This window comes from Symphodus melops (genome assembly GCF_947650265.1).
Source record: "Symphodus melops genome assembly, chromosome: 13".
In the NCBI taxonomy this organism is placed as follows: domain Eukaryota; kingdom Metazoa; phylum Chordata; class Actinopteri; order Labriformes; family Labridae; genus Symphodus; species Symphodus melops.
In genome coordinates this window covers 14,179,078-14,192,953 of record NC_136703.1, presented here as the reverse complement: position 1 = coordinate 14,192,953, position 13,876 = coordinate 14,179,078, and the positions used below count along the sequence as shown (strand labels likewise).

At 38.9% G+C, this 13,876-nt stretch overlaps 2 protein-coding genes across 3 annotated transcripts; both read right to left on the bottom strand.

Moving 5' to 3' along the window:
* Positions 1–3,996: 3,996 nt before the first annotated feature.
* Positions 3,997–11,007, bottom strand: ikzf4 (IKAROS family zinc finger 4). 2 transcript variants are annotated; one of them, XM_079359951.1, is made up of 8 exons: positions 10,788–11,007; positions 9,103–9,157; positions 8,897–9,004; positions 8,468–8,800; positions 8,213–8,380; positions 7,455–7,607; positions 6,891–7,016; positions 3,997–6,686 (listed from the first exon to the last, which is right to left on the bottom strand). In XM_079359951.1, the coding sequence occupies exons 2-8, from the start codon at positions 9,140–9,142 to the stop codon at positions 5,875–5,877; spliced, it is 1,740 nt and encodes a 579-aa protein (XP_079216077.1). In that variant the 5' UTR covers positions 9,143–9,157; positions 10,788–11,007; the 3' UTR covers positions 3,997–5,874. The 2 variants fall into 2 exon arrangements, with proteins under 2 accessions (XP_079216077.1, XP_079216078.1); XM_079359952.1 differs by having other exon boundaries at positions 7,455–7,592.
* A 107-nt stretch (positions 11,008–11,114) lies between these two features.
* dnajc22 (DnaJ (Hsp40) homolog, subfamily C, member 22) lies at positions 11,115–13,612 on the bottom strand. Its single transcript, XM_079359953.1, has 4 exons — positions 13,538–13,612; positions 12,359–12,946; positions 11,956–12,248; positions 11,115–11,845 (listed from the first exon to the last, which is right to left on the bottom strand). The coding sequence occupies exons 2-4, from the start codon at positions 12,891–12,893 to the stop codon at positions 11,669–11,671; spliced, it is 1,005 nt and encodes a 334-aa protein (XP_079216079.1). The 5' UTR covers positions 12,894–12,946; positions 13,538–13,612; the 3' UTR covers positions 11,115–11,668.
* Positions 13,613–13,876: the final 264 nt, after the last annotated feature.

Below are 13,876 nucleotides of genomic sequence, written 5' to 3'. Positions count from 1 at the left end.
ATTTAGCTGGTCTGGTTTCATGCTTGACAAATGTGCAGCTGTGTTGCAATTGGTGACAAATAGGGCCTTAAAAAAACCACTCAACAAAACACGATGATCCACCTGTCTACATTGAGGTTAGATTTTTTATCTAATAACTTACACAAATACATGTAGCATGGAAATGTCATCAGTATGATTTAAAGAGGACATATTGTCCCTCTTTTTCAACTTTTCAAACAGTCCTTTCTGGTCTAAATGAAACATTTGTGCTGTGCTTTGGTCCAAATATAACATGAATCAAGCACCAGAGGAGGTTTGTGACCCTGTATAAACCAGTTCTCTCAGAATGCTCTGTTTTGATGTGTGTGTCTCTTTAACCCTTTATAGGGCACTCATTGAAATACTTTGAAATTCAAAAATGCAACCTAACTTTCTGTTAAAACATTTAAAAAAAAATGTTGACAAATATTTGGTTGAAATGCCACAATAGCAGGATCAGTGACATAAGGTGATCTCTTCTGATTGGCTGAGTGAGGATCACATGCTTCATATGTAATATGTATGGAAATTACCAAAAAATAGTCACTTTCCCGATAAAGTGTTAAATGTAATGAGTTTTCCAGGTTGACATCACTCCTCTGTAGAGAGAATAAAAATGACAGAACTGTAAAAATGTTTTACTCTAGGCTGTGAGGTGGAGTCCATGGGGGAGATGCCAGGCGAGGGGAGGGGATTTTCATACCACAATCCAACTTGTGACGTTACAAACTGAGAAAATTTGAAACGGAGCATTTTTTTTCTGTGTGGTAAGACTTAGGCAGACAACAAACAAAGGACTGGATGGATATATTTTACTAATTTTGTGTGTTGGTATAGACACTCAGGTTACCCAAATAAATGTTCAAAAACACTGTAAAAGGGGATTTTTCACATGTCCCCTTTCAATGAAAAGAAGGCAGACGAGGATAGAATACAGTCCACAATCCCAAAGAAAAACAACTCATTCAAATAGGTTATAATGTACATGACTGACTTATTTGTTATTGGACTTTTCATGATTAGTGCACAGACATACAGCTGAGAGAATCAACCTTAGGCATGGCCTCTGATGGCTTCCTGTTGTTTCTCAAGTAGAGCTGATCATCAAAATATCTTCTCTACCTCTTTTTCCCCATAGTGAAGTACTGACAGAATGGCAAATAGAGAAACAGTGCACTGGGTGAATTGACATTTAGTATTACGTGCTTTGTGCGATATAAAGACATATTTGTTACCTTTAATCCAATGCTTTCTAACTGAGAGTGTTCCTTGCCAATGACTCATTGCACAACTCTTTTTAGCTCTACAAAGCTTCCTTGCATTCATCAATTATTTGTCATCATAGTAATAAGAATTATTTGATCATATAGAAAGGAATTTAGCTTTTCTACCAATATTTGCTTGTGGGAAATAAACAAAACATTGTTCCCCTGCATGCCCTATGTGTGGGCTGGCAAAAAAACCCCATAAATGTTGAATTCAACCCAAGAGGAACAAGAAAAACAATTTGAAAAAGTTTTAATTCAAAAATTCATATTCACATTGACTTTTTATTCGGGATGCAGAGATTGTGAAATAGGGGAGAAACCGATGTTGTGTTTTTCATTACATCTTTAAAGACTCTTACAACACAAACATCGTCTCTCATGTTGGACCATGAAAACAGATCAGAGTTTGTCCAACAGGGAAGCATCGTTAGGTGTTCTAGATGCTTTGATTCTATACAACAAACAAACCAGCTATTGATACTACTACTAATACTAATACTACTGATATACTGATACTACTCATACCACATTATTTTGTGCCAATGTCTGTCAATAGGGCAGAAATGTCATTGCTAATAAAATATGCTCCACAATTGTCACCCCCATTTCAATGGCAGTGACACAGTAGAAACAGGCAGGTAAACAAAGAGGAGAAAGGAAATCAGAATAACAACAATTTTAATATAATTTGCGAATAATATGTACTTGGTAGTCATCGTGCTTGCACCCATACAACAACATTAGCTGAACAAACAAATAACACCAAAGATCACCACCATGTGTACAACTTAAGCCACCAGTTTTATTTTACATAGTCTTGTTGCTATACTTCTCGTGTTTTTCTTTTTTCCTGTTTGCTCTTTTTCCTTTTTTCGATTTTTTTTCTTATTTACTTACTTTTTTTGTTGCTTTTGTTGTTGTTTTTTTTTGTCTGCTTGCAAAACTGTATACAGCTCCCGTCTTGTTTGTATGTTTGTTTCCCCTTTTTGATGAATGGACATAGTGTTGAATAACTGTGAAAAAAAAAAGAAAAGAAAAGAAAGAAGAAGAAATAAAAAAACAGGGCCGAAATCATCCTATACCAATGTTGAACTGATGCATCAGTGCATACCCAACATTTAGTCAATAATTTAATTGTCGTTGATTTTTCTTTTGAATGTTCAGTCACTGTCAGATTTGTTTCTGTGCGTTTTTGGGTGGAATCTGTAATTTGTGAGGGAGAAGAATGATAACATCTACCACTGCAAAAGGGGAAAAAAGGTCAAACATACCTCAAGCAGACACAGCAGAAGTCTGTCAGACATGACAAAAGGTCAAAGAAGGCATAGTTTTATTTTTGTGCTTCTCATCATTGTTTTTTCCATTTCTCATACTTGAAATGTGTTTCTCGCTGTTGCCTGTATCACTAAAGTCTTAACTTTTTTTTATCATAGAATGTCATTTTACAGATACTTTATGGTTTTACAAAGTACATTTTCCATTTTAAACGGTGTATTCTTTGGGAATTGAGCATATACACATTTTTAAGTTACTGAATTAAAAATCTATATAAAGGAAAATAGGTATTGAAATTTTCCTTTCATGTTTGTCTCCACAGACAGACAGTTATTATGTCTTATTAATTTGTGATTATTGAAATAGTTTTTCTTTCATCTTTTAAACCCTTATTTCCTGAACTTAGCTACAGTCTGTCATCTCAATGTTGTGTTGTTCTTTTTAATCAAAGTGGTTCAATCATTTATTTCAAACAGAAAAAATACACTTCAAAATTTTAAGTGGCAAGATGGAAAAAAACCCAACACTACACATTTAAATACATCTAATGTTTTTCAGAGCTGTGATGAATTATGAGATTCCCTGGCAACACCAATGAATTGCTATTTTTGATCCATGTGCTGAACTAACATATTTACATTGCAGCTTAAATGTAACTGTTGTGAATTCATCAGTGTTGTAATAACAGGGTGTCTTGTCTCCAGGGTTCATACAAACAGGCACGTACTATAATAAAGGCTGTTGTCTTTGTTGATGTTAATATGACCTTTCATTGATTCATTCATCTTGGTATTTTTTTGTGTATACTGTTTTAATCTATCAACTATTTTAGGGTAATTCTTCTTTTAGGTCTGTGTAGCTGTAATACATCTGTGTTAGACATCTTATAGCAGTGGGGGCTATATTTGGAAAGGAGCCAAGTGTATGTTGTGAACTGAAAAGGGAATGTGATTTACTGAGGTTAAAGAAATGACATTTACATGTAAAGGTAATGAATACTTTGTAGCCTATTAAACTTATACCCAAATAGAAAGAGAAAAAAACCCAATTTCTTCTTTGAACACCAGAAACACCCCCCACTTAACAGTTAACTAAAAATATGATGCCGATCTTAAATTTGAATTCCTGTCATGGACAGATATGGTTGAATTTAAATGAGTTACAATTACATACATAAAATGATTGTATTTTGCAATTTTTTTCCAGGCACGAGTTAATGGTAACGTCCCTCCTTTATTAATGTGGAATTGAAAAATTGTTATTATTTGAAATACATACTTAAATATTTCTTTAAGTGCCCAGGCTACTTGAGTTTCGTATTTTCACTCAAATATGTAAATTCATGAAACTCACTGGTACTCTTGATGTTTTTAACATATTGAAACGAGACAACAACACTTTTACAATAAACGTAACTTTATTGACAGTAAAAAGTTTTGAGAATATCAAGGGGCACGCATTGATAACTGCAAGAACATCTTGGAAAAAGCAAAATGAGTTTTTGAAATACAGTAATGAGGCAGTTTAACATCTTTAACTTTGAGGTAAAGTGTTTTGTCATGTTACGTCATTCACAAAATATCATTGAAACGTTGAAAAGTCCACGCAGGGAGACAAAAACCCATGCCTCATTTCCACTTGTTGAATTAACTTCACATTTCAAAAAATAATTCACAATTCAGGGAAAAGCAGAAAACGACGAGCACACATGCTATATTCCATTCACACATACACACACACCTTTACTTATCAAACCAAGTGCATTTTTAAATAGCTTTGCTCAAAACAGTTCAAGTATATTTTTGCCTGCAATGAAAGGAAATGAATTTAAACAGTGAAGCAGCAAACCCACAATAACAAGTAAGAATACTGAGTTTGGTCTCATTCTTGTTCCCAATATTAACATCATCAGATAACTCAACGTACCGTAGCAATAAGGTTTTTGGGTGCTATAAAGAAGCAGGAGGTAACATTTCATGGACTCGAGGAATATGCAGGAAAAGATTTGGAATATAGCTGATTAAATACACCAAAGGCTGAAACAAACAACACGAAATAGATAATCACAAGGGATAATTGAACTGATCCAAACTGATTTGAAGAGTCATTTTAAATCATTATTTTGTTAGTTCACTTACATGATGCTGTTTTTTTTTTTAAATCTCAACTTAGACTGCTGAGTCTGAAATCACAAATAAATACACACAAAATATATTTTAGTCAAACACTGAAGCACGTTTGAGTGAAGGCTGCAGAACCAGTGCAATGCTGTATTTAACAGAAGGCCGGCTCCGTTAAAATTACACTGGTGTTGCAAATCAAAAGATCAACTATTGTGAGTATTGTGCGATTTATCAGTGCAGTAGAACAGTTACAGAAAATAAAAGTAAAGCCAATACTGTAAGTGCTTATGCAAGGGTGTTCATGTAAAAGCAGGGAACCTAAAAATTGAAATCCCGACTAGGTAAAGCACCCAGGGCAAATAAGCTCAGCTCTTACTGTACACTACATAGCTCATGGTCTGTTCTGCACCAGCTCTCTAAGGCTCGCTTTACAATCCAAAACTTAACATAAACGCCCCAGTTCACCACTTCAAGTGTCTTACCTTCAAAATGTTCTTAAGTCCTGTCTCACTGTGCAGCTGCAAATATTTTATCTTCACACATGGCTCCACCAGGCTGTAAACAATGTTTTCCTACAACAGTGTGCTACTGTAAGAGTTAAGGCAATCCATTTCTGTGCTCGTCTGTGACCAAAGTTCCTCCTGAACCCAGAGGCACAAATCTCTCAGTGCATATTAATCTTACCTGATTGACACACCACACAAAATACTCTTTTTAATTGCAACAACCCCCCCCCCCCCCAAAAGCTCTCAGTGCATACTAAACATACCATATAATTCTTAACATTCTTAACTGCCTGCGCCAGACGACTTCTTACAAGTGCTAACTACTGTGTATCACTTAGCAAAGGATGGCTAGTTAAGATTTTGAAGCACCAGTCTCCCTCCAGTTTTTTTTTTTTTTTAAAGTTAAGAGGAAATCCCCAAAGAAGGCACTTTTATAGCAAAACAAGTCGTTTTGCTGAATGATTCGATAAGGGAGTGCAATCGATCATCGATTGTAATTTGTCTCATCTTAATTTTAACTGTTGCAGTGAAAAGGTCGTCTGCTTTAGTTTGATACATATTCTTAAAATAAACCAACTATAATTACACTGTGGATTAAAAGCAACTGATCTGGTGCAGAACAAACATGAACCGGAGCAGCAGTCACCCCTCCTCACCTCCCCTGATCTCAGACCCTTCTCCTCAGCCCACCTGATGCTCCCCACGGCTGATGTGTGATGAAAACTCGTAGCGGTCCTGGCTGCGGTGGCCGCAGATGTTGCACTCAAACGGTTGGCGAAAGCCGTGGCAGCCCATGTGGATGGTGAACATGACGTGGTCCAGGAAGAGTATGCGACAGTAATGGCAGTGGAAAGAGCGCACAGGTCGGCCGTCCCTGTCTAACACCTGCACAGTCTCTCTGGAAGAGAGTTGGGACCCAGAGCCCCTCTTTCTCATGGTGGTGGGCATAGGACGTGCTCTCTCCCACTCAGGATCCAAGTCTTTGGCCTTGCTGGGGCTTGAGTTGGGATGGCTGCGTGGCAGTGCTGGGGTTTGGTAGTGGAGGTGGTGGTTGTTGGAGGTACTTGTCGGGGCAGTTGCCCTTGTGCTCTGCTCTTCTGCTGTGCTCTCTGTGTCTGTAGAGTCAGGGCAGCCATTGGGAGAGGTGGTATGGCTGTGCACTGAGGGTTGATTGCCGCGCCCTACACCAGCAACTTCAAAAGGCATTACCGCTGCTGGCCCACCACCACCATGGGCTCGGGAGCCATGAAGAGCCACATTGCTGTTGATGGAGCCCATGACTGTGCGATACTCCGACAGGAAAGCGGGATGGAGTTGTGACAGTGCAGGCGGGTCATTGTTCTCCCCTTTAACTCTGCTGCCTTGGAGATGTGAGCCAGCCAGCTCTGAGGGGTCTCCAGCAGACTGAGAGCTCATGACGTCCCCTTCCTTCTCAGAGCCAGACGACAACTCATAAGGTGCTTCAGGTAGGTCAAGGTGAATTTGCTTTTCACCTATGAAAAGAATGTATCATTTATAAAGGTCTCCTGGATTGACTTAATCTGTCTCCAAATTGCACTATTTGACACATGTTTGACAAAGGTTTGATGATGTCATGAAAAAGATTCCAATGAGAAAATAGAAAATAGAGTAGTGGAATATATGTTCAAGCACCCCTTGTATCAATAACATGGCTTGTCTTGTTAAATTATACTCACCCAAAAACTTCTGTGGTGTTGACCTCTTGCGTTTTGTGATGCTAACAGCCAGTCTGTCCACAAACTGGATTTTGTCATTGGAAGGCTTTAGGACAGGTTTAGCTTCCATTTTTACTGACTCTTCACCTGCAAACAGACATCACCTTGACTTGCACATTATATATTAAATTGCATTATTTAGTTTATTATTAAAGCTCCTGTGGGGAACTCCTGGTTAATGGCACTTTTGAAACCCTCTGTGAACAAAGTATACATCTTATTTCTTCGTGGACATTTTAAATGAAGATGTCTGAGATTTTTAAGAAGCCCTACTTACGGGAAGTTATGAACCTTAAAAATAATTTGAAAAAGTATGATTCAAAAGTGAAATCTTCTCTGACACCTACCCCCCGCAGCTTCTTTAGTTAAAAAAAAAAGGTTTAAAAATTATCAATATTCTTTCTCAGAGTCTAGCTTACTTTTGTTGCTTATACCGAGGCATCTGTATTAATTTCAAACTCCTTACAGGAGCTTTAAATATAGTAGTAGGAATGTGTAATTGTGTATAAAAGGTGTGATGGTTACCATGTGCTATCAGTGTGTTGTTTGCTGCCTTGTGGTCCAGACTGTTTAGATAACTGTGGCAGCGCTCCAGATGTTCCTCCAGTGTGCTCTGTTGTTTGTAGCTGCGACTGCAGAAGGTGCACTTGAAAGGTTTTCCCACTGTAGGAGAAGACACTGGAATTAAGAGAAAAATATTTCAATGATTTATTCAGAGACACAAATCTACAAAAACACCTCACCCTATATATGAAGGGTCCCGTTGATAGAATATAAAGGCGACGGTCATTTAAACAGATGTGGGAGAACAAAAAATGGTTTACTTTAGGTTTGAGATAATGGATTTCCCCATTGATGGGAAAGTAGTTTGTAGCTCACCAGAAAAACGTATTGCTCTTCACCGCAACGGTTCATCTTCTTTATTTGTCTGAGCGACTGACGTCAATTTCGCCGAAATAAGAATTGGTTAGAATCTTTTCTTCGAAAATGAATCTGTGAGATCTGCTGAGATCTACCAAAGACCTGCAGTACTGGGTCTGTATGTGAACACCTGGTATTGTGTTCAACTTTTAAAAACATAAACAGGATTTCCTGTTTTCAACTTTTGTATTTTGTCACTTTACTGTACAATGTCGTGAAAAGACCTATTTTCTCCTGAGCTTCACGGAAGCCAGATATGAACCCTTATTATCCCCACAGTTAACCCATACCATTGTGTATTAATATATTTATTTAGAATCATCATAAGGAATAATATTTTATTGCAGTTTTTTCTAATTTACCTGAATGTGTGCGTAAATGTCCAGCCAGGGCATCCCTCCGACGACAGGCGTAGTTACAAACAGGACATTTAAAAGGCTTCTCTCCTGAATGCAGCTTGATGTGGCGCAATAAGTTACCCTTTTGAGTGAAGGAAGCTCCGCACTGGTTACACTGGAACGGCCTCTCACCTGGATGGATAAATTAGAAATATAGCCTTTTAGTCATGGACTTTAAAATGTATACTTTTTTTAAATCTGCAGTGTTCTTGTTCTCACCTGTGTGGCTTCGCTTGTGCACCATGAGAACATTGGGACCGATGCAGATCATTCCGCACACCTCACACTGGAGCTTCCCATTGGGCAACCGGATAGGTCCAGGTGCGTTCCACCCGGATTTTACACAACATTGTCCAGCAGGGTCTGGACTGACAACCTCAGTGTAGATGCTCGCTCCGTCCCCTTCAGCTGCAGCATAGTCTGTGCCCCCTTCTTCCATGGGGTCCCCACTGTCGTCCCTCCCGCTCTCGTCCCCCACAGCCTCTCTGTTTCCTGCCTGAGGAGCACCTGGTAACTCATCATCGCCACAAAGCTCAACCTTGATGGAGTTTGCTGTATATAGTGGGAAAATACATTTACTTTAATATTACATTTAATCAAGAATTCTCGACTGTGTAGCCACAGAGAAACAAAGAAATTAAAACTGACCACTAAGAGAGCGGTGAGGTGAGGACTGCTGACTGTTTGGTGATCTTGCTGAAGGGCCCTGCAGTCCGCCATAAAAGTCCTGTTCTGTTGACGACTCTCCTTCATTACCTGAAGAACAAATATGCCCACGTTATTAAAGTAAACATTTAAGTCTGGTAACTCATCGACGAATATACAGCTGTTTTTCTTTTTGATGTTTAACTGACCTTGTGCAAATGGGCATCCATTGCAGTCGTCAGCATTCATTCTGTCACCAGATGCCTATAAAAATGATTTATAATCTTCAAAATTATTCCTTCACTATCATCACAAAAGTCAAATTATCTCAATAACTAAACATACAAATTGCAAGTAAACATTTAACTTAATTTAACTTTTAAACTAACTGTTTACTCACCATGTGTTTGTTGGTTTAAGACTCTAGACTAGACAAACACAGATTTGCCTCAGCTCAGACTGATTAATTGTCAGTTCTTCTTCACATGTGTGAAAAGTTAAAGCCCAGGGTTTGGAGGAGGAGTTTAGACTAAGTTGAAGAGAATTACTGGAACTTTTTTTTCTGAAAGGAAATATAGTGCAATGCCCCCACGAATGCTCTGCGGTGGAAAACCTAAGATAACCTCAATAACGTTTATTATCAAGCATGAGTTTCGTTTAAGTTCAGCTTAAAGCTACTGTGAGAGGGTTATGAAACAGACTAAAATGATGTCAACATAAAGCAGGTGGAGATTTTTTGTTACGTTAAAACCATAGTCCGACAGCACAAAGAAAAAAAATAGCAGAAAGGTAACACAGCCTACTACTTTATCTGCAGGGGACGCCAAAACGACACATTGTAAAGATCCTCACCTTAAAGTCGAACTTGACAAATAACTATTATTTCCGCTGCAAAGAAAGCATTAGAATGGAAAATAAAATAAATAAATAAGTTTATTGTCGGCATGTGTAGGCTATAGCGGAATGAGTAGCCTTCTAATCTGTCTTTTTTTGTTTTATTTTTAATGATCATATTTATCTGATATATTGTATTACATTATAGGCTATATGTTATTATGTTTTCCTATTTTGTTAAGCCACGCTCTTAAATAAGCAGGCCTTGCTAATAGACAAATAGTCTGATCAATTTGCCTTATTATTAAACAATTCACAACAGGTTACGTGAGGTTACCTCCACATTAACTGACACACAGGTGCTGCCTTACAGCATTTGAAGACATACCCTACAATATATTTTATGTGACCATATTTTAATATAGGGCTCCTTTTGATTTCAAGCTGTACATTGCTGCCCCTTTAGCTCTAATGGATGACAACAATGGACAGCGGAGTCTGGAGAGGGGGAATAGAGGGAGGGGGGGGGGGGGGGGGGGGGGGGCGGAGACGACACCTCGCAGGGAAAATTAATATCCTGGCATTAGCCGCGCATGGGAGCAACAGGCTCTGCTGCAGACGGGAGACGCGCCAGTCAAACAAGGGCACGGCGATTAAAAAAAAAACGCACACCAGACAATTTCTAGTTCCCGATATGTCCAACGTGCAGTGAAACACACATCGTTATATTTCATAAACTCTCCAGATTGTCTGGCTATTTAATAAGTGGCTGCTTGGTTTAGCTGCTCCGGGGGAAATGAGCTTTCATATAGCCCCAAACAGAAGGTCCAGACGGCGGCGAGACATAACGGACAAATTTGTTGCAGGAGTTGCCACTGTCCACATTATCCGCATGAACCGCTGCTGTCACCCAACATCGAGCACGTCAAAGGGCCTGAGCTGTACAATGTTTCTCACGAGCCGTTGCTATGGCACCCGACCACACGACAAATGGCATTCACCCGACCAACTACTCAAAAACATGCTGTACTTTCACATTTGAAGAAATGGATGCTCTTACCAAGCGTTGCGGAGAAGTCCACGAGCCTCTTCCCTATCTGACGACCGACTGGTGTTTTCTTTTTTTAATTGTCTGGATAGCTGTTTGTTTTCCCAGGCGACGACAGCATCTCCGGGATTTTTTTTATTTTTTTTTTTTTTTTTTTTTTTTTACCTGGGAATCCCAAACAACTTCCGGGCCCATGCTGGGATACAGACCGAATAATTGTACAACAGAGCTCCAGATTCAGTGATTGTCGAATGCATCGATGCATGTCAGCTGCGGGAACAGGTGGTAGAAATGTGATGAAATGTACTCTTATAGCCAATAGAAGAACACGTTTTAAAATACTGTGCAGGAATAACTTTATTGAAAATAGCCTAAAGGCTGTTCGCAAGGTATATTAGGTGAAACCATAGGCCTACGTCATGTTAATGGTGAAGTCCTCATCCACAAGTGCTAAATGACAGTGCAGTCTGCGGTTATTTTTGATATTTGCCCTCTTTTTCTTTTCTGTTTTTTTTTTTTTAACCTTTATTACACTGTTATTGACATAGGCCTATATCAATAATTAAATTCTGCAGCATTGCTAGTGTAGACTAAACAGACAGGCCTAGATGTTTGAAGAGGTAGTTTAGCGTTTCAATAGCAAGCAGACATTAAAATGTAAAAAATGTTGTGACGGAATTGTTTGTGATGATAGTACAGCTGTAGCACCACAGGGTGGCAGCAAACTTCTGTTTGACACCAACTCTGACAAGCAGCAACTCAAACTGTCTTCAGTTGTCTAAAACACATGCAAGTCAATGATCGTGATTAAAATGTCCTAAAAAAAATAATGACTGAGAAAACAATGCAGAGTCTCACTGTTAAGCAACCATTCAGTAAACAATGAAGGGAAACTATTTGAATCGACGAGGTTTGTGGTGTTGAAGAAGGATCTCATAAGCCTCTTGGACCCTCAAAAACATTTCCTCAGCATCCTTGCTTGGATTGTGGTCTGGGTGCCATTTTTTTGCTTGCTCCCTGTAGCTGTGGGTTATCTCTTCAAGAGAGGCCTCTACTTCCAGGGAAAATACCTGCAACATAAACACATCACGTAAAATATTTGGAATGACTTGTTGAAAATGTTCTGATGTACAGTATCATATCACTTTTATTTCCTTTCCAGAGATATGAGATTGCTTGCCTGAAGTGCCTCTTTTTCCTTCTCAGTGTATTCTTTGAGCAGTATGTTCAGTACTTTCCTCCAGGCTTCTTCATAGTGCCCTCCTCCAGTAATAACGCACAATATCCGATATGGCATTAAAAGTATGTACTCCAATACACCTCTGAGCCAAGGAAGAAACCAAAAAATGTCGAGTAATGCCGCAAAACAGTCAGACAGGTAGTACAGTGTGGCTGTTGTGTTATGGAAAATACAGTAACCCAGAGGAGCAGAGAAGGCCAGCCAGGCTAAACCAAGCCTGTAAAGCCTTGGACCTGGATGAAAGACACAATGTTGTATGAGCAAGCCTGTTCAAACCTTTCAATGTTTTACATTCAGACCAGTGAACTATCAAGGCGTTGTTGTCATATTAGTGTGATCTTACCTAGTTCCTGTGTTGACCCAGGTCTTTGTGGAGGTTTGAACCTGCGATACTTTGCTGCAGTCACACTGGCAGCCAGGCTTATAGGGAGAGGTGAAAAGGAGCTACCATAGAATATTGGAGAGGTTACGAGACAAGTAGTCAACGTTTTTTGGAGATCAGAGGTCTGCTGGCCAATGCTGGACACCAGGTGCACCCCTGCACCCACACATAGAGGCAGAACGATCAGGTAGAAGAACTTGAGGGAGTTAAGTCCGATCACAGCTACCATGCCAAAGTAGATCCCAACACACACCTGTCCAACAAATCTGACAGGGCCTACAGATGGAACTCTTCTTCTTTCTTTCTCTACATCTTGATTGACCTCTCCAACATACGCAGGAATACGTGTGATCTCTCTGACCCAGCCAAACCCAAATCCACCAATGGTTAGCATCCACAACAGAGCATGGCCGTCTCTTCCTAAATACAAATGGTGAAGCCCCAAAGGCCCACCTGCTGCCCACAAAAAGTAGGCCACCATTACACTTTTTGCCATCCTTTGGCTTGTGTGGATCAGTCCTTCTAAAGGTATTTAGAAGTCATCGTTACCTGCAATAAAACGGAAGAATTCAGTTTAAACTTAACACAAAACTTTATGTAAAATAAATCAGAAATCTGTGGAACTCTGAAAAAACTTTTTTCTATTTTTTTTGTGAGCAAATAATGCTTTTTCGCCTATAGCTTCCTCACGTTCACCCAGCAAAATCCTCTGTATTTGTTGGTTCTTTACAAAAACATGGAACCTGCATGTTTAATAATGCAAGTTCATCTAACTGTCTGTTTTATTAGATTATTATAGTGTATTTGTCCTTCTTGTTGAAGCTCTGCAGGCTGCTAGTACCTTTGCCAGGGATTTTTAATCTCTATGATCCACTCTGTCGGTTAAGTAATATCTTATATAAGAGGGATTTATCTCATCTCTCATTTACTGACATTGTCATTTTGAGTCATTGCGTGATACAAAACATAGTAGGATATTATAGTTCAGTCATTACTTTTTTTAGACAAAACATGTAACAAACTAAGATGTCAGATCTTTCTCAAAAATCCAATCCCTAAGAATACCAAATAATTATTGTTCAATCTTTGTTTTAAAATACATCTTAGATCTGGTTTGTGTAAAAATAGCATGTTACTTACTGGGAACATAATTTCAATCCTTATAACCGAGTAATCCTTTCCAATCCTTTCCGTATTGCAATGGGTGCATGTTGTTGCAACAGTTGGACTTTGGATCATGAAATTATACGACAACGTCAATTCTTGAAGCTCATCAACGTGTAGTTCCCTTGCTCATGTGAACTGATGAAGCAAGAAAACTGTCTTAAAGAGATAGTAGGTGTGTTAGGTAGCGCTTAAAAACCTTCATCTGTCTGAGAAAGAAGATGGAATTGTAAACATAAACAATTTTAATCAAATAAAGTATTAGGAATGGTTTACTTAGTTATAAGGAAAAAGGTTCTTAAAGTGCAGACAAAT